At 35.4% G+C, this 19,969-nt stretch overlaps 3 protein-coding genes across 5 annotated transcripts; 1 reads left to right on the top strand and 2 right to left on the bottom strand.

Moving 5' to 3' along the window:
• Positions 1-8,099: 8,099 nt before the first annotated feature.
• LOC118049517 (uncharacterized) lies at positions 8,100-10,242 on the top strand. The gene is made up of 3 exons (XM_035059518.2): positions 8,100-8,716; positions 8,826-9,302; positions 9,787-10,242. Exons 1-3 carry the CDS (start codon positions 8,221-8,223, stop codon positions 10,125-10,127), a joined length of 1,314 nt encoding a protein of 437 aa, XP_034915409.1. The 5' UTR covers positions 8,100-8,220; the 3' UTR covers positions 10,128-10,242.
• A 760-nt stretch (positions 10,243-11,002) lies between these two features.
• On the bottom strand, positions 11,003-14,014 carry LOC118049518 (uncharacterized). Of its 3 annotated transcripts, none has more exons than XM_035059519.2 (4): positions 13,588-14,014; positions 12,520-12,758; positions 12,098-12,246; positions 11,003-11,469 (listed from the first exon to the last, which is right to left on the bottom strand). In XM_035059519.2, exons 1-4 carry the CDS (start codon positions 13,767-13,769, stop codon positions 11,236-11,238), a joined length of 804 nt encoding a protein of 267 aa, XP_034915410.1. In that variant the 5' UTR covers positions 13,770-14,014; the 3' UTR covers positions 11,003-11,235. The 3 variants fall into 3 exon arrangements, with proteins under 3 accessions (XP_034915410.1, XP_034915411.1, XP_034915412.1); XM_035059520.2 differs by having other exon boundaries at positions 12,520-12,753; positions 13,588-13,770; XM_035059521.2 differs by having other exon boundaries at positions 12,520-12,747; positions 13,588-13,770.
• Positions 14,015-14,291: 277 nt separating this feature from the next.
• LOC118049516 (ABC transporter B family member 15) lies at positions 14,292-19,752 on the bottom strand. Its single transcript, XM_035059517.2, has 7 exons — positions 19,374-19,752; positions 19,225-19,279; positions 18,905-19,083; positions 18,317-18,774; positions 17,346-17,886; positions 16,175-17,083; positions 14,292-15,923 (listed from the first exon to the last, which is right to left on the bottom strand). The coding sequence occupies exons 1-7, from the start codon at positions 19,665-19,667 to the stop codon at positions 14,526-14,528; spliced, it is 3,834 nt and encodes a 1,277-aa protein (XP_034915408.1). The 5' UTR covers positions 19,668-19,752; the 3' UTR covers positions 14,292-14,525.
• Between the last annotated feature and the right edge of the window lie 217 nt (positions 19,753-19,969).

Below are 19,969 nucleotides of genomic sequence, written 5' to 3'. Positions count from 1 at the left end.
AAAGTAAGGGAAAAACATAAAAAAATTCCAAGAAAAAAAAAAAGAAGTGAGAGAATAACCTTGTAAACTTACTAAGTCCAACTTATAAAACATTAATCTAGGGAAGAATCAAGTGAAGGAAGAAGGAATTAAAAGAGGAAAAAAAATTTAATTACTTTATTTTCCAGTTGACATGAGATTGTTATTTTATCCCGGTTGAAAGGTTGTTACAATATCGATTCAGATTCGATTATAGATGAATTATATTCCACAAAACATTAAAGGATGTAACTTTAATAGTGAGTTTATTTTTATTTTCGTTTTGATTTTATGTACTTTTAAATTTATTTTTTAATATTTTAAATAGTGTATTTGAATTAAAAATTTATTATTAATTTTAAAAATTTATATATATGAGTTAATAATCAATCTTAAAAAATATTTATATATTTATTTAATAGTTTAGGACAAAAAAACATTTCTGTCTCCGCCCTTGTGTATATATATTGGATGCTGAATGCCGAAGTAGGGGGTTCGCACCGGCTGACCCCTTCGTCCTCGCGAAGCACATCTTCTATGTGGATGACAGAAACATGGTTGCTGGAACTTACTATTATAATCAAATTTAAGGTCAATACTAGGGAAACGTAGATTATGATAAATTTTAGCGTCAAAGTAAAAGATTGTCAAAGGCAATGTATTGGTAAGAATATTTTTCTGACCCGCGACGGGTTGGATCAAAACCTTTTTTAAATATAAAAAAATATTCAGAATTCAATATTTGATATTATTATTACATCCGATTGATCAACCTTGAATTATTTTGATCTGATTTTTTTCTGACCTTGATTTAAAATTAACTTCATTAGAGTTGTCTTAAAGTAACATAGTTGACTTTATGGATCCAAAAATAACTTGATGATATGTAAAAAGTTTGGTTTTACTTTAAAGAAAAATTCAAGATTATATTTTTTTTATTAAAAAAATATTAAGATGACGATATATTAGATTGACTTAGGCTTTGCAGCTTAACCCACCAAACCTGCAATCCAGATCATGAACTCCACATCATCAACTTTGTTGTGTTAAACTATTTTTTACTTAATAATATGATAACAAAAATAGACGCTCGTAAAATTAAACATCAGTTAAATAATAGGATGTTTGTTGGAGATCGAAATAACCTTCTAAAAAGCAAACCAAAATAAATTATAAAAATCAATTCAAAATAAACCAAATATTGAAGGATGAAATTGATAAAAAAAAATGATTCAATTGAAATTTTTTTTGGAAAGATAGAGTTTTTTATATACATAAAAAGGATACTATTTGGCAATATTATTAAATCGGATCCAACAAGCCAACCTTAAAATCTCCTGACCTAACTTCTTACTTAGTCCAGGTTTAAAATTAACCCGCACTGGAGTTGACGCCACATAATCCAATTGATTTGAAGGGTCTAAAGACAATTCTAACGATCGGTAAAAGTGTGGTTTGACTTTATAAAACTTTGAAGATAATATTTTTTTAAAAATACTGAGATAATTATATATTAGATCAACCTAGGTCTTTGCATTTTAACTTGCAAAACTCGCAACCTGGATTATAGATTTTATTGGGTTTGAAAGTAATTTTTTTTTGAAACTATTTTTTTATTTTATGATATGGTAATAAAAATAAATGTTTGTAAAAATTGAGTATCAATCAAATGTTCAGATGTTTATTTTAGATTACGATAATTTCATATAAAAAGATTGAAATAAATATGATGATCACTTTAAAATTAATAAAATATTGAAGGATAAAATTGAAAGAAAAAAAATTTAAAAAATAAATTTTAAAAAAAAAAAACAAGAGGAGAAAAGTTTTTAATTTTTTTTTTTAAATTGAGGTGCTGATTTGTTTATACGATTATAGGAATATGAATCAGAAAACACCATAATTTTGTGTTTTTGGAATATTTTTAAATGTATAAAAATTTGTTCTGTTTCGGGCGAAACATTTTAGAAAGAAACAGTGAAGAATGTAAATAACAATGGGCTAACCCCTTAGATTCGATGTTATTATGGGCTTGGTGATGTTAAGGGGAACGAAACCCTTTATATTCTCATGTTATTACTTCGAAAAATGAGAGCCATCATATGTATTTGGGATTACTTTTTTTTACTTAAATGTCCCAATTTTATATTTAATTAACTAGCATTCTCATATTATTGTTAATTGTAACTCAAATCTTTTATGTGGTTAGTATTATATATTTTTTAGGGTTTTAAGTTTGCAGTTAATAATAAGTATTTTGGTGATTTTAGTCTAGAACATAGTTTTAAAATCCGGACTGGCCCGGCGGGTCGACCCGGGACCCGACCGATCCAGGCATGGGACCGGTCCGGGTGGAGGCCAAAACCCGCTTGGCAATTGGCTCGGACAGACCCGGTCGACCCGGGACCCGGTTGACCTGGCAAGAGCCGGTCAAGACTTGGCCGCAAACCCGTTAACTTTTATTATTTTTGTTTTTTTTTGCTAAAACGACGTTGTTTTGATTTTTTTTTAAAAAATTAAAAAATAAATTTTGACCCAGCCGACCCGGCGACCCGATCCAAATCCGGAACCCGGGCCGACCACCGGGTCGGGTCTTAAAACTATGGTCTAGAACCAGATGATTAATATAATGTGTGTTATGTATTATGTAATTTTGTTAGCAGATATATAATTTAGTTGATTGTTATACTCTTATGAAGCTAAATTTATTGTCGCTTCTATTTTTATACATTATTTGTTTTTTAATGAAAAACTGGGATTGCTTAAATAAGAAAGAAAGAGGAACATCTAATTGAACTATTTTTAAAAAGTGGGGTGCAATGTACCCGTTTTAGTGTGTTTTTTTTTTTTCTCAATTTTTTTCTTATAATTTATTTAACACTCGTCTGAGTTATTTTCAAATTGGCTAAGTTGACTAGGTCACATCGGGCCAATTCCTGCATGGTTTGATTTCAAACTCGAGTCAAGCAAGGAGTCAGGTTGAAAGTTTTTTTTTCCACCGATTTTATTTTTTTTCAAAATTTCACCCTTAAACTTTTTTTGTTGGTTGGTCGGATTGTTTTGGATAGGCCATGTCAACTTATTCACGTTGAGGCAACTCCAACATAATTTAATTTTAAACTCTGGCTAGACAAGGAGTGGGGTAATAAGATTTTATTTTTTTGCTATTGATTTTATCCTCATATATTTTTTACCGGACAACCAATTTATTTTTGAATTGACCAAATCGACTAGATCATGTTGAAGTAATTTTTACGTAGTTTAATTTTAAACTTAATATAGACAATGAGTCGGGTTGAGAGATTTCAAGGTTGACTAATTAAACCGAGTTGAATAACAATACAAAATAGCTCTCTATGACTTGAGTATTTTTTTGTTACATTCAAAAATATTTTTGATTGTAAATAGAGTTTCGTAATTATTTTTTGATTTTCTTTCTAAGAAATTATCTTGATGTTATGACTCGAGTCGCAGGCTTGACAAGTTGACTTGAGCTATATTTATTTATTTTTTGGGTCTTTTTTAATTGAATATTTTTTATTTTAATTAGGCCTCATAATTATTTTTTGATTTAATTTTTATAAGATTATCCTAGTTTCATGACTCAAGTTGTGAGTTTTGTATGTTAACTTGAGTTAACTTGGTTTGTTTCTTTTTGTCATTTTTTAATTGATTTGTTTTCCAATTCCACTCTCCAACAACTCAAATATTTTTTTTTTAGCTTTTTTTATTTAATTTTTATGGGGTTATCTCGATCTCATGATCCAAGTTGTGAGTTTGGTACGTTAACTTGGATTGACTCAGTTCATTTCTTTTTGTGTCTTTTTTAATCTTTTTTTTTATTTAGTTTTTTTTTCAATTTTATCTTTCAATATTAGGTTATTTGGAAATTGATTTTCATAATTGTTTTCAATTTTTTTGTTATAGAGTTATCCCGGTCTCAAGGATTTAGTTTTTTTTTCATCGATTTTAATCTTCAAAATTAGATTTGTTTGGAATGGAGCTTTGTAATTTTTTTGCTTAAAATTATCTTGTTCTCATGACTTAGATCGTGAGTTTAATAGATTAGCCCAAATTGACTTGAGTTGTGTTTTTTTATCATTTTTTTTAAATTTTAAGCTTCAACACTAGGTTAGTAGAAAATTAGGCTTTATAATTGTTTTTATTTACTTTCCATGAGGTTATCCTAATCTTATGACTCAAGTTGTTGGTTTGACAAGTTAAGCCGAGTTGACCCGGGTAGTTTTTTTATCTTTTTTTTTTAATTCAATTTTTTTGATTTCATCTTTCAATACAAGGTTAATTATGAATTGACTTTCATAATTTATTTTGATTTACTTTCTATAGGGTTATCATGGTCTCATGATAAATGTCAAAGATTTGACAGGTTAACTCGGATTGATCTAATATGTCACCGTCTTAATATTTGAAAACAAATATTATCCATTATATTATTTTATCAATATTTATAAAAGCCATGACTACGATCCTAGATGGGGAGCTAGTCTGATCCTGCATATTATTCTCTTTTTTATATCCAAACCAAAAATTTTTAGATGTAGGTATGATTCTATGAACACATGGTTTTTAATTATAGAAAGTGCATGCTTTTCTAGATTTCTAAATGATGCATAAAACCATTACCCATTGCTCACACAACTCGTTGGTAAGGTTATTCAAGCTGCAGCCGAATCATTTTTCCTAAGACGATGCATCATTAGTGATAAAAAGAAGTTATTGAGGGAAGCATCCTCCAAATAATTTTCCTAATTATGCAGATTCCAAAAAAGGTGATTAATGGATTCTGCTTCGACTCCACAACAATTTAAAAACACCATAAAGGTAGATTTATGCCCAATATGTTATTTAGAACAATTTAATTACACATTCTTGAAACAAGCCTCAATTATAGTTTGAGACATTTTAATTTTTGATTCCATGATTTACGAGCCGTGAAAGTATGAAATACTAAGGTAAAAATAAGCTTTTAAAGTGCTCTGAATTTCCTTAGATTTCTAATTTAGTCTTGTAATTACAAGTTAATAACACTTGAAATACCAAGGGAAAAGTGAGATTTTAAGCATACTGAATCTCCTTGAATTTCTATTTTAGTTGTTTCCTAATCCACTAGTTGCAAGTTTAATTTGAATTAACCACAAATTTTAAGAGATTTGCATTAGTTCTCCTTGGTTATTTGTAGACATATCTAAGGTATAATCCACATTGGCCAATGGTTCTTTCTCTTTAGACTTTGAGCCCTAGCTTGTTCATCGTAGTGAACTTAGCCTAGAAAAACTGATAGAATTAGAAAATACCAACTCCATAGCAATTATAAGACAAATTAAAGGTAAATCAGCTTATTTTAGGTAAGGCGTACTAGGGGTGCTAAAACCTTCCGTTTACGCAATCAGTCCCTCGTCTTAGAATTTCTAAAAACCAGTTAGGTTTCTTAGTGACCATAATACTAGGTGGCAACTCTTTTTTTTCACAAAACAAAGACCCCGACATAAATCCCTACTTCGGGAAGGGTCGTTGCGACGCGGCGCTCTCACAAGGGTATGATACCCAGCATAAAGGTTCACTAGTTTGTGTTCGGACAATGTTAAGAACACCCAAGCTATTTGATTTTAGCTCTAGTATCTCTGACCAAACCAAGATCATACAACATTGATTGTGCTTCATCAACATCAACATGCTAGTCCCATCAAACTATTCTTTTTTTTTTTTTTTTTTATATCCAAACCGAAAATTCTTAGTTGCAGCCATGATTCTATGAGCACATGGTTTGTAATTATAAAAAGTGCATGCTTTTCTAGATTTCTAAATGATGCATAAAACCATTACCCATTGCTCACATAACTCGCTGACAAGATTATTCAAGTTGAAGCCGAATCATTTTTCCAAAGACGATACATCATTACTGATAAAAAGAAGGTATTGAGGGAAGCATCCTCTAAATAATTTTCCTAATTACACAGATTCCAAAACAAGTGATTAATGGATTCTGCTTTGACTCCACAACAATTTAAAAACACCATCAGTTGTTTGTAGGAACATTTCCTTCAGCTAATCTCCACAACAAAGCTCTTCATGTTGGAGGAATGACTATTTTCCAAATTTTGCTACATGAGAAATAATTAGGAACTTGAGTGTTTTGGACTTGTAATTTAAGTTTCTTCGAGAAATTCTATGGTGCTCTCATGAGATTAATATTTCTTTTAAAAATCAAAGGCTTACCAGCTATTTGACTCAATTAATGGATAGAGAAAACTGATTGCAGTAGAGGTCAATTCAACCTTCTTGAATCCTGATCAATGAGAATATAAATTGTTTCATTTTCGTCCAACATTGGACTCCTACAAGTTATATTTTTTCTATTCCCAGCAATTAGTGAAAACCCTTCATCGATCATAACATTAACTCCCTCATACTTCTTTAAGCAAGTTAATCTTAGACTACTAATTCTTAATAGATAACACTAGTATGAGAGTAATACTTTGCCTTAAGCACCTTACTAACATGAGAAGTATGACGTTGAAAGTTTTATGGATGTGTTTATAAATCATATAGATATGATAAAGTTTGAGAAGAAGTCCTTACATGGAAAATGACTGATCTAACAAAAACAGAAGAAGTTATAATTATAGATTTAATTGTTGAATCGGGTTTAAATTTGGTCAGAAGATTCTATAAATCAATTTCTATACAAGTTTGGCTAATTAAAACCAATTAAGGTTAAAAAAGCTTCTTAAATTAGACTTAGAAAATATTGTTTTTGCAATTTTAAATATTTTCCAAGCTATATTTGGATATTTTTTTTAACTTTTAATTGATTTTTAGGTCAACTTTCACCATTAGAATTTTTAGATTTTTCTCAGTAATTAAAGGTTATAACATGAGGGCTTAAAAAATTCTAATTCTATCTTCTTCTTTTTTTTACATGCTTCGTCAATCCATTAACCTATGTACCTATTTAGCCAGTATAGAATTATTAAAGCTTCAAATCTCTAAAGCCTATATCAGCTTTTTTTTTTTTTTTTTGCAGCTTTTAGATCATTTTAACTAGTATTTTTTAAAAATAGAAGAAAATATAGCAAATAAGGCACCCTTGTCCTTGTGGATGTCTCTTTGGACAACCCGCTAATGGACCTTTGCCCGGTGGATCGCCTATCTACTATATTATGGGCCTTAGACTAACAACAAATCACATACCAAATCCAACTCTTGTCCAAATCCTCAAGGCATCTAGTTTTAGAACATACCACAATGTAGTGTAAATATTTTCTAGAGATTAGTGAGGTGCTAAGCTTTGTCTCTAATAGCTACGTAAGTATGATACATGCCTTTTCAATTAGACGCTAATATTTTTTTTGTAAATCACTTATGGGTGCTAATCTTTTTTATTAATGGATATGACACTAGACTTTTTAGTATGTCTATAACAATTATCAAAATAATACTTGAGGGTGTTTGAGATTGATAATATTTATTTTTTAAAGTATTTTTTTAAAATATATCAAAAATATATTTTTTTAAAAATAATTTTAAATATTAGTATATTAAAAAAATAAAAATAAAAATAAAAATAATTAATTTCTTATAAAACTGCTGCTACCGGTCTCAGCATCGTGGTATCCTTCTTTTGTCAAGGTAAACTACAGCCCCCCTGAACTGTTTACATGTGTAGTCTGTGACATCACAACTGACAGGAGAGATGACATGCACACGTGTGAGTGAGAAAATGTTAAAATCATTGTTACCAGTACCACTCGCAGATGATTGATATTGTTAAAATGTTTTTTATTTAAAAATATATTAAAAAAATATATTTTTAATTTTTTAACTTAGGACATCAAAACTAACCGTATTTGCAGGGAGGCGTTTGATGTACAACTCAAGGGTCCGGACTCCGGTGGATCAGTTTGTGAGGCTGTGGAGACCTGATAAAAAAAAACTGAACCGTATTTGTAAGTTGTTGTTATACACGCGCTGTGAGGTAATGTGATAGAGAAAGAGTCAAATTAGAGGTCAGAGCAGCGGAACTGCTTGGCAGGGCAGGAAGAGAGGCCGTGAGGATTTCTGTTACAACAAGAACAAAAACACACACATTTGCAGAGCTTGCTTTGCTTCCATGCTTTCCTTCCAATCTCCACTGCTTTCTTTCACTGTTTTCTCCTGCTCTAGTTTTTCCCTTTTTGGCCTATGGAGATGACCTTGCAACACTCTCACAACATCACTTGTTGTCACCAAGAAAATGATGGCATTCCCAGTCATTGTACCACCTCTACTACTTATACACCTTGCGACTCATCAGCAATGGAAACTCTTAATGACATGGGTTCTCTCTCTGTTGATCCTAACAGTAGAATGCCACTGAATATTTGCTCCTCCGTGTGTTTTGACATGGGCCAAAGGGGTTTTGCCCTAGAAGGAAAATGCTGCAGCAATAGGTTGGAGAATAACCAGTGCAGTGAAGAAGTTGGTCATGGTGGGAAAGAACAAAAACACAAGGCTGCACGTATAGAAAACATAGAGGAGAGTTTAGTGAATGGGAAAGAGATAATGGAAGGTAGGGAGCCGAAGATTTGTAATAGAGGGCATTGGAGACCAGCAGAAGACTCTGAACTCAAGGAACTTGTTGCTCTTTATGGACCTCAGAACTGGAACCTTATAGCAGAAAAGCTGCGAGGAAGATCAGGTAATAAAAGAAGCTGCAAGTCCACATCAATTTTTTTTTTGGCTGGTTTTTAATAGCTCTGATTATTGTGCACGTTTTGTTTTACTTGTCATCTTTGTTGAGTTTGAAGGTAAGAGCTGTAGATTGAGATGGTTCAATCAGTTGAATCCAAAGATCAACAGAACAGCTTTTAATGAAGAAGAAGAAGAAAGGCTAATGGCAGCTCATAGAGTTTATGGTAACAAATGGGCCTTGATTGCTCGATTTTTCTCAGGGAGGACTGATAATGCTGTTAAAAATCACTGGCATGTTGTAATGGCTAGGAAATACAGAGAGCAATCCTGCATTTACAGGAGGAGAAAGCGTACTCAAGCTGTTCAAAGAAGGGTAGACAAAGCTGGTGATTCCGTGAGCAGAAATACAGTCAAGAACACAGATCCCACCTCTAACATTATCTGCAATAGCAGAATCATCAAGCCATCTTGCCTCCCCTTTTCACCTCTGATTGGTGGCTCTAATAGTACCTACGGCAAGATGACTGCAGGACTCTTGTTTTCTAGAAGTCGCCATGGATCTCTTGCAGAAGAGACATCTAGATTCCTTTCAGGTTTGTCCCTTTTGTCATTCCACTTTCTACATTGTCTCATTAATTCTATGCATTTTGTGCATCTGGGCTTCTGTGCTTCCTCACATTGGCATCTTTACATCAAATTTAGCACATTCTTCCATGTTTACTTACATCAAGCCTTGTCCTCACATTTTAAAGCTCGGTGTGGTTAATTTTCGTGTTCATTTAGTCCTCTGATTTGGTTCAAGTTCTTTGTCAGAGAATAGCATTCGTTTCCTATGTTATTCTTTTAATGTTTAAAGTTTTTCCTTCTTTTTTGAGATTTTTAGAGCAGCAATCGGTAATTCTAAACACCAATTGGACAGAAATACATTAGCCAAAGACCCATGAAGTGTTATTAACTTTCTTTTCCTTTCATAAAATTTTACTCTCATTTAGACGAGTTATTGGAGCAGCTAATATGGTGAAATCCTTTGTTTATTATATTTCTCATCTTTCATATGGGCCAATTAAAAATTAGCAGGTCACCAGATGCACTACAATATGCTACGAGATAGTGACACCTGCACTGTTTTCCATGCCATGCAACAATCAAGCAACCGTCACTTTCCAGGTTTTTCAGACTCCATGGCATCATCAGCAACTCAAGCCACAGTAAGTGAACCGTCATCATCATCGCTATCAGTTGCAGAGAACACAGAAGCTAGCTCCTTTGAGATCACTACTACATCACCACCATTTATAGATTTTCTTGGAGTAGGAGCCACGGGAAGTGCTAGAGTTTCCAAAACCTGCAACATGTATTTGAGAAGCAATTCTGTTGCATATGATAGCACAGGTACCATTGAAGGCAAAGAGAAGTGAAAGGACTGTTACTTTTAGATGGTCCAGAATGAGCTTTTGTCATCACCATGGCCTGCCTCTTTGTAATAAGTGAACATCATGATATATTTTGCAAATTTAAAGCAGTGAACAATCACTCTGTCTTCATAACTTCACAACGTCTCTCCTGCCCCATCTCCCGTTTCTAACAAATATTATAAATAGTGAATTTAGACCCTCCCACTCTTTAATGTCTGCGACTCCTTCAAATTCTTAAAGCTCCTTTTCCAATGTGGCAAGGAAGAATGGAGAGAAATTGTACATTGGTTAGTAGAGAGATGGGTACAAGGCTAACTTTTGATTGAAACAAGGCAGAAGCAACAGTTGCGGGGCTGACAAATAACAAATCAAAACACAGGGCGGCATCTCCCCATCTTCATAATGGTCACTACAATCTTTGATTCAAAGAGACAAGTGACCTGGGAAGTTTCAAACTTTTGTAATTGAAAAAACCACTCCATGTAATGTATGTTGTACTTCTTCTCCACCCGTAGGCGTGGCAAATTACAGTTCCATTTGTAACCACAACGCTTAACTGGCTGCCACCTTCCATAAACCAAGTCAACTAAGAGAAACAGAGTTAAACTCAAGCTCAAAACCTCCTAGCCTTCTATCACGGTCTGAAAGACACTGGAAAAATTTGTAGCCAGAGACTAGCCAAAAAGGAGGACTTTGGCCTTCCTGAATCAGCAGTCAGGGTTATACAAGCAAAGCAGCATATTACCTCTGGAGTTCACAATTACAGGGTGCTTATAGAAAAGGTTCACTAAAACAAATATGAAAAAAAAAGGAAAAAAGTCACAGGTATTTTGAACCTTCTTTCTCGGTTAAAAAATCGACCTAATTTGCTCAGCATCTGTAAGAAATTTCACATGTTTCTGAATAATCGTTGAAAAAATAATACAGTTTTGCTCTGAACATACAAGAGCAAGAATGCTGCTCCAATTTCACAATAGAGTAACACAAAAAAGTATTTTTATGAACGTTTAATTTGGCAACCGGTATAAAGCTAGTCAGATGTCCTTGTCCAAATCCCTTGCTAATGAAATAGTATTCAGTGTACGAAATCTAACTGCTGTGAGCAATACTCTCAAGTGAAGATGCCAAAGCATCCTTGAGTTCCTGCTAAAGCATCCTTGAGTTCCTGCTTTGTGAGAAGGCTAGAGGTGTGAACAAATCCTCCTTCATGAACTGCACCAATTGTCTCAGAATTCACCGGTTGCAGTGAAAAATGGGTTTCTAGAGCCTTTGTGGTTTTCTCAACAAAAAGTGGTCTTGGCAAATATTCCTTCATGCGACAAATGAATTCGCTGTGGTCTCTTGCCTGCACAGTGAAGTGGCAATATAGACTTCATTAACTGCTCTTTAAGTAATTATCATATCAAAAGTAAATTTTCTGCACTCCATATTCCAAAGCCCCAATAGGCATAACCCAAAAGGCACATGAAAAGAAAAACACAGATTCTGAAGTAATTTTTCTCTGTTGTCATCTTATATCTGCTGCCCCAACTATTACGTGTTCATTCTACAGTTGCACATATATAAAATGCCATGGAATGCATCATGCACCAAAAGGATGAAGAATGTTCATTAGTGGAAAAAAAAAAATGCAAGATATCTAAGAACTGCAAAACCAATCAAAACTATGACATGAAAAATGACCAATCTGGTTCATCAAGTGCTTGTCCAAAGATTATTAGTTTGTTATAGTTAAGGCTATCCATAACTTATCAAGGATACTATGATTTCACACTGATCTTTGAAATAATAGCATCCCCTGAAAATATTTTTGTTTGTTTTAATGGTCATAGGATTTGCAATAGGAGAAAGATAACGATTGATTCACCAAGAAATAACCAATACAATTACAGCATGATTTTCAGGGTAAAATAATCTTATTGGCAGAACAGAGAGCTCAAGAAAGAAAGATGGTGGAGAAGGAAATAAAATACCGATCTATATTCAGGAGCCCGAGCCGGTAGCTTCAAGTAAGCCATGTTCTTGACCTCATAATCCCATAAAAAGGATGTATGGTGTATCCAACGATTTTTTGTTATAGATTGTGCGTTTCCACCAAATTTGCGATCACCAAAAACATAATCTGAAAACAAATAGTGTTTACGTGTAAGATAGATCATGGTTATATAGGCATCATATGCAGCCAGAAGTTTGCAGTGGTCTCCTGGCTTATAAGAGCAAAACTAAGAACAATTTTTTCTTCAAAAAACGAGAAACATTGACATGAAAGTTTAGATATCCATGATCGGGAACACCATGCATGTAACTGTCTAAAAAGTGTCACTTCCACCAATGTCCCGCACATTATATTAACAGAGTGAAAATCCTTTTAATCCAAAGCTCATCAATGTAGTACCATTCTCACGGAGTTGGAAATCACCAATCCCTCGCAACACCTGACCATACACAAGACCACTCCAAGACATGATGGAACGAGGATATGGTTGAACTCCAGGAACATCATCCTTGTTGCATATAAGAGTGACAAAAATAGTCCCATGGTCAACAATAACAGTTCCACCACCAGTAAACCTTCTGATGACAGGAACCTCATCTCGTAAAACAAACCCAAGTTCAAGAAGTTCTGAAGCTTTCCTACGCAAAGCATTCACATCTATCAGTATGTGTATCCCAAGAAAATGAAACAAGGATAGAAATAAAAAAATCCAGGCATCTACAGATGCTTGCTCATTTATTCAAATAACAAGTCAAAAATGGAAAATTTCATGAGACATTTCATTTTATTAATTGAAGAGAAACTAAGCACAACACTTTTAAGAGCAACTTTCTGAACAAACTCTAGATCACAATGCAGGTGAAATACAGAAGCATGTCCATGTGTGAGACTCACAACAAGTAAATCTCACTGTGGAGCTTCCAATCAGTCGCTCTTGAAGAAACTCTCCCTAATCTTTTATTTTATTTTATCATCATCATCATCATCATCATTTGGGTACGAAAGGAAGGAGCAAGACAGTGGAAAGCAAAGACATTAAACTTTCCCAGATCATGGCTGTCTAAAACGGCCATATGGTGGGAAAGGATTGGATGAACCACATTTATCTGAAATCTTCTATAAAACAAAGGATAACACCAAATATAACCTTGAAACTGCTAATTTTACCAACTCTCTACCAAAGGAAAAAACCACAGCTATGAAGAGTCTCATTGAATCCATCGATAACTAAAGAGTACAAAACTTAGTGGGGATCGACGCGCAAGCAGACTTGAGGATATCCCTTAGTGTCGAATAATAATAACAAAAATAAAAAAAAGAATATTTAAAGAGTGGGTAAGCAATCTCTAACTAGGGCTAAGATTAGCCAAAATTCAGCTGAGATTCCAAACGACAACAACCAACTAATATAGATACCCCTATTCAGTCAGCAAAAAGAAAGGAGATGGGAGTTAAGAAGTCTTTTACCCAGACAAGCCCATGACAATGGAAGGAGTATTAGTTCCATCGTTAACAATACACCAATTATCTGAAGAAGTACGAAGCAGCTTTTCCTCCAGAAACAGTTGCTCTAAAATGGGCATTCCTTTGAATCTCACAACATTCATTAATGGCAACCCAAGTTTCCTTGCTTCATGCACTATTCCCATCTTGGTTAATGCCAAAAAAAAAGGGACCGAAAAGGAAGCAAGGGCCGAAAGTAAGCAAACGGTGTCTTGGTTTTTGCCTTAACAATCAATCTGCCGGTATGTCTTGGATCAGTGTCTTTTTTGTCGGAGGAGGATACGAACCAGGAAGATAAATATTTAGACTTGATTTTAGGGGGAGAAGAAGAAGGTGAGCGATACGTCGTCTGGTGATCTGTGGATATTTATTAATAAGGAAGAAAATGAATTTCTCTGATCTAAACTCCATTTATTTATTAATAAATCTATTGACTGTCTTGACGAAAACATGTTTTTTAATTGCAATCACTATTTTTTAAATAAAAAACACCTATTATGATTTTAAAAGCAGGTTTTAAAAAATATTAAAATAATGTCTTGATATGTTATATGTGATCGAAGAAAAAAACACTAATAAATATTATAAAATCATGTTAAAAATCTAATTTAAAAATATACATATTTATTTTCTCAACTCTGATCTAATTTTTTTGCTAGCAATCAAACTTAAAAACATCTCAATATCACTCTTTTAATAAAGAGGAATACATTAACAGTGGGATAGAATGCACATTCATGTTTGTTTATTTATTTATTTATAGCTCCGTGCATCTAACGTGAAATTCCTCTAATAAAAGAGAAGCAAAGCCATAGTTTGGGAATTACAAGTGCTTCGACCACCGCAATAATCTTGATGGAAGCCATACATGAACTAGATTGAAACAAGAAGAGATTTGTGATTCAATCCAAATTACGATGAGCGGTGGAGGTGTTGTGTGGTCTGCTTTGGAGATTCACCAATGAATAATAAGCTCCGGTAGCTCCGTTGGCCAGCAAAGATGAATGAGTCCCCATCTCCACCTTCCCTTTATCTAAAACTGCAATGAGATCACAGCTCTGTATAGCACTCAACCTGTGAGCCACCACCACGCTCGTCCTTCCCACCATTACATGCTCTATTGCTTCTTGCACTACCTTCTCTGACTGGCTATCGAGTGCGCTAGTGGCCTCATCTAACAGCAATATTGCTGGATTTTTGAGCATGGCACGGGCTATTGCGAGGCGCTGTTTCTGACCCCCTGATAGCAGCACTCCCCTGTCTCCGCACCATGTCTCATACCCATCTTTTAATCCAGATATGAAATCATGAGCATTGGCTGCCTTAGCTGCCTCGATGATCTCTGATTCGTTGATTTTGTCGGATGACGCACCATACATAATGTTTTCCTTTATGGTGCCAGCAAATAATGTGGGTTCTTGACTCACCAGAGCAATGCATTTCCTTAGTGACCTGAGGTTATATGACTTGATGTCTCTTCCATCTATTCTTATTGTGCCCTTGAGTGGATCATAATATCTTTCGATTAATCCTATGATGGTTGATTTTCCTGAGCCACTTTGCCCCACCAAAGCTGTTGATTTCCCTGCTTCAATGTTGATTGAGAAATCTTTGAAGACCATCACATTAGGCCTGGCTGGGTATGCAAAATCCACATCTTGGAGTTCTACATGGCCGGTGATTTTTTCTGGCCGGTAACCATCAGGGTCTTCCGGTTCGATTTTTGTGCACCGATCCAGCACAGCGAAAACTGACCGAATAGAGTCTGAACCATTGGCTAGGTCAATTGTCATGCTTCCAGCATTAGCTATGACACGTCCTGTGCTTACCAAGATCAAGAAGGTCTCAAACATGGCTTTGTAGGTCATGTAGCCTTGAGCAATGAGTTTGCCACCATACCAGTAGTCCAGAGCCAAAGTGCAGGACATCATGCTTTGAGAAGTGCTAAGCCCAATACCTGCAAACAATGATTGCCGAACATTCTCTCTCCGTGGACCTTCCTGGACTTTCTCGAGCATTTTCAGGATTCGTTCTTGAGAGGAGAAAGCAGTGATGGTTCGGAGGTTGGAGACAGCATCTGCTGCGAGCTTGCTGCTTTCGTCTTGTGCTTTGATGGCTTTTCTGGACATGCTTTTTAGTAGAACACTCCGGGTATAGTAACAGGCGATTATGATAGGCTGGACTGCTATCATCACAATGGCAAGCCTCCAAGCAATGACCAAACCCATGGTCCATGCTATGGTTACCGCTGACATTGTCTGAACGACGAGAGCAATCCGGTCACCCACTACTGATCTCACCTGCACAGAACCAAAAGCATCAAGCAAACCACCCTGTGCAATGTTTCAGCTGCTATACATTGCGTCTCTAGAAAGACTAAAAGTTGCAGCTTGAATTATCCTACCAGCAATATATATGTATATGTACATCAAATCAGGAAGTAAAACATCTGAGATAGAACAATCACTTAACATCTGAGTGACCTAAACTAGCTAATCAATCATGGTGGCATGTGCACATCAAACAGGAAGCAGGAGCCAAAAACACATACCGCATCAGCATCTTTGGTGAGTCTTGAGCAAATTGCCCCGCATGAATTCTCATCTTGATCAAACCACCCAACCTCAAATGTGAGAATCTTCGAAAGCATCCTCTCTCTGATCCTCTTTGTCAGATGCTCACCCATGTATGCAAAATTATAATGTTGAATTACATTGATGATCAATGAGAAGAAAGTCAACCCCAAAAAGAAAAGAGAGTAAATCTTTATCTTCTCCTTAATCTCGTTGTGATCTTTCAAAAAGAATACGGATACCATTGACCCCAACACAAATGCATATACTGGTTGAACCCCACCAAATAAAATTGCTCCTAAACATCCAAAGCTCGCCTGTTTCCATTCCGGTAGGTTCAATGCCAGCAATCTTAGAAATGACGGTGCCGAGAATTTTTGCTCTTCCATCGCTACATTTTCTTCAGCACTGACTGAAACTTTACTTGGTGCTACTGAATTGGCAGAACGTGATAATCTTCGACTACTAGTATCACTACTAGTTCTATTAGTTTTCATAACTGGGATAGCTGATGAGGACACTGGAGTTGTAGTGACATTTTCAAAAGGTTTTTCGGTTTGTGTTTGTTGAAGACGAACTAGGGATGTGTACATGCCATATTCGTTTTCAATTAATTCATTGTGAGATCCGATTTCCGTCACCCGACCGTCTTGGACCACAGCAATGACATCCACATTACGAATGGTGGAGAGCCGGTGAGCAATTATGATTGTGGTTCTCCCCACAGCTGCTCTGTCTAGGGCTTCTTGGACAATACGTTCGGATTCTGTGTCTAATGCACTTGTAGCCTCGTCGAGGAGGAGGATTCTAGGTGATTTGATTACAGCTCGTGCAATAGCAATTCTTTGCTTTTGCCCTCCTGACAATTGAACACCTCTCTCACCAACCTGTTATTGGTGCAAAGTGTGGTTTAGCACATGATTCCTTCCATCGGGTAAGTAAGTAATGCTTTGTATCCGAGGAAAAATAAAGTAATGATCCATTACTGAGTATTATGCATGTGATTTGTCCATGCAGATAATGCAAATTGGTGATTAGATTCAGCTGTCCAAGATTTAACTTGCATTTCCTTGAACATGAAGCTATTTCTATATATTTTCCAGTTTCCAGCATCAAATAAGTTTAGCTGATCAACATGATCTAACTAACCTGAGTAGAATACCCTTGAGGGAACTGGGAAATGAAATTATGAGCATTAGAAGCTTTGGCAGCTTCAACAACCTCGTCCATTGTAGCAGTTTCTTTCCCGAAAAGTATGTTCTCCTTGATTGTTGTAGCAAATAATGCAGGCTCCTGGCTCACCAAACCTATTTGTGACCTTAGCCACTTGAGTTGCAACTTATCAATTGCAATTCCATCAAGAAGTATCTCTCCACCTAATGGGTCATAAAATCTTTGTAATAATGCTATCGCTGTCGATTTTCCCGACCCACTACCACCAACCAAGGCCACACCTTTGCCTGCTGGGATTTGTAGGCAAAAAGCTTCAAAGATAATGCTTTCTGGCCTTGAAGGGTATGCAAACTTGACCTGTCTGAATTCAACTTCCCCCCTAAAATTATCCAAAATCTCACCTTCCATGTTTTCTAGGTCTATTTTGGGGACTCTTCTTATCACTTCCATGATACGTTCTCCAGCAGAACATGCATCTGCGAAGTACTTCATGTTGGATAAACCAGCTCCAAATGCTCTGATAATCAACATCAAAAACAACAGTCAATAACAATAACAAAAAATAATCGTTAATTCAAACTAATCCGAAAGTAAAGCAAAAATCACTCCCTCTATTCCAAGGCCCACCTTCATCTTCTGGCTCTCCGGCCCTAGACAATTTTATCGGCTTCTTAAAAAGAAATATTTCCTGCTCTCAATTTTTTCCATTTTTTTCAGATATTTGAGTTGTTATTGGTCCTAATTTCCCCTAATCTTCAAAGAGAGAAAAAAAAAAAAGAGTACTTAGAACCCACTTTCCACTAAAAGCAGCAGGACGTCTGCAGATCAAGACGCGGACGTCTAATTTCTGACAGAGGAAGAAGCGAGGAAATGAGAGAACTAAGTAGTCCAGTTTAAAGGAGATACTAATACAACTCAAAGCAGTGGAAAACATAGAAGATACTTACAGGCCACCCACCATAACACATGCGCCAGCATTGAACACAGTCCCTCCTCGACAACCATGGTACATGACCATTCTGCTACCATAGTAAGACATGAAGGACCAAACAGCGAAAATAACAGCATTGCTGCCAACAGCTAACCCCTTAGCCATGCCCTGCCTCAACCCCAGCTTCAATGGCAATTGCAGAGCTGCAGAATAAGCAGCTATGGCTTTGGTTTCGCCAACAAAGGCATAGATTGTCCTCGTTGAAGATATAGCCTGCTCTGCTATTGTTTCTGCCTTGCTGTACTCTCGTTTCATCTTTCTTGATATTCCCATCAGAATCTTTCCATACATCACACCAGGAATTACCAAAAGCAGTATGAATGGAAACATTACAATTGTTAGTCTCCCTAGCAATATAAACGCCATTATATAGCATCCAATAAACGTGGAAACATTCATTAAGAAGTTCGGCACCTGCAGAATCAAATTTAGCATCCTCAGTTATTACTATTAAATAATAATGATAAAGAAATCAGTATATTTTCCTAAAATTAAATTGTTTAGAAACAGAGTGCAGTTTTCTAGGAGATTTCTTTCGCACAACCTTTTCACTCAAAACGTCTTGAATTACAAAACTGTCATTAGAGACACCAGTGATGATCTCGGCTGTACTTGTTACATGCAAATCAAAGTACCCAACTTCTTGCCTTAACACTGCTTTTAAATATCTTGTTCGCATTCTCATTGCTTGTCTTTCACCTGTTCTTGTCCAACAATATCCCTCTATTGATCCAAGAAAATAATAAAATATAAAGTTAGTACTGATCTTGACTTAATTAATTTTATTCCATCATCACTACATAATCATTTCAGACACGCTTTAAATGATTAATAGCCAGAACAAATTAACGTAACTAAACCCACCTATGAAACAGACAAGCCATTGTCCACAAGCCAGGTAGCAAAGCGCCAAAGCATTCTGCCATGCACAAAAAACCCGACTTGTTACTAGTCTTGTGTTCGTGCTTCGTTCGTGTGCGTGCGTGAAAATGGAAAAGGAAAGGAAAAGAAACCTTGTTGATGCTGTCGGAGAAGACATCTGAAGCAGAATCTGCACCAGCAAGATTGTTCAGCAATTTGCTAGATACAAAAAAAATCAAGGGACTAGAGAACCCTTCACCAATGGATCCAATTAACCCGAGAACCATTAATAAGCAATCTCGACTGTCTGCATGCATGAAAATGGATCGTACTGACCCAATCTTACTTTTCTTGATGCCTCCCGCCATTTTTGGATTACAAGAACGCTGGCCTTTATTTCCTGACCACGAAGAGTGAAAACCACAATACTTTATAATGGATGACATGCTTTTATTGTAGCAACGAAATCTACTGTAGTGCACTGGCCAGAGAATACTTTTTTGTCAGCTGCATCTTCAATATCCCTATTGTTGCTGACTTTTGCCCTTTCTTTAGATTTTTTAAACAGCTGTGTATGCTTTATTTCCGAGTGATAAATCATCTACACCCTGTCTTTTCATAAAGAGATTATCTTACTTGACTTTTTTTTTTTTTACAAATTAAGAACATAATTAATTTGTTACATCATCATTTTTTATTTATATTTTCATTAAATGCTATTTCTCTAAATGGATGTCTCTTTTCAAAT

This window comes from Populus alba, chromosome 17 (genome assembly GCF_005239225.2).
Source record: "Populus alba chromosome 17, ASM523922v2, whole genome shotgun sequence".
In the NCBI taxonomy this organism is placed as follows: domain Eukaryota; kingdom Viridiplantae; phylum Streptophyta; class Magnoliopsida; order Malpighiales; family Salicaceae; genus Populus; species Populus alba.
This window is presented reverse-complemented; position numbering and strand designations above follow the sequence as displayed.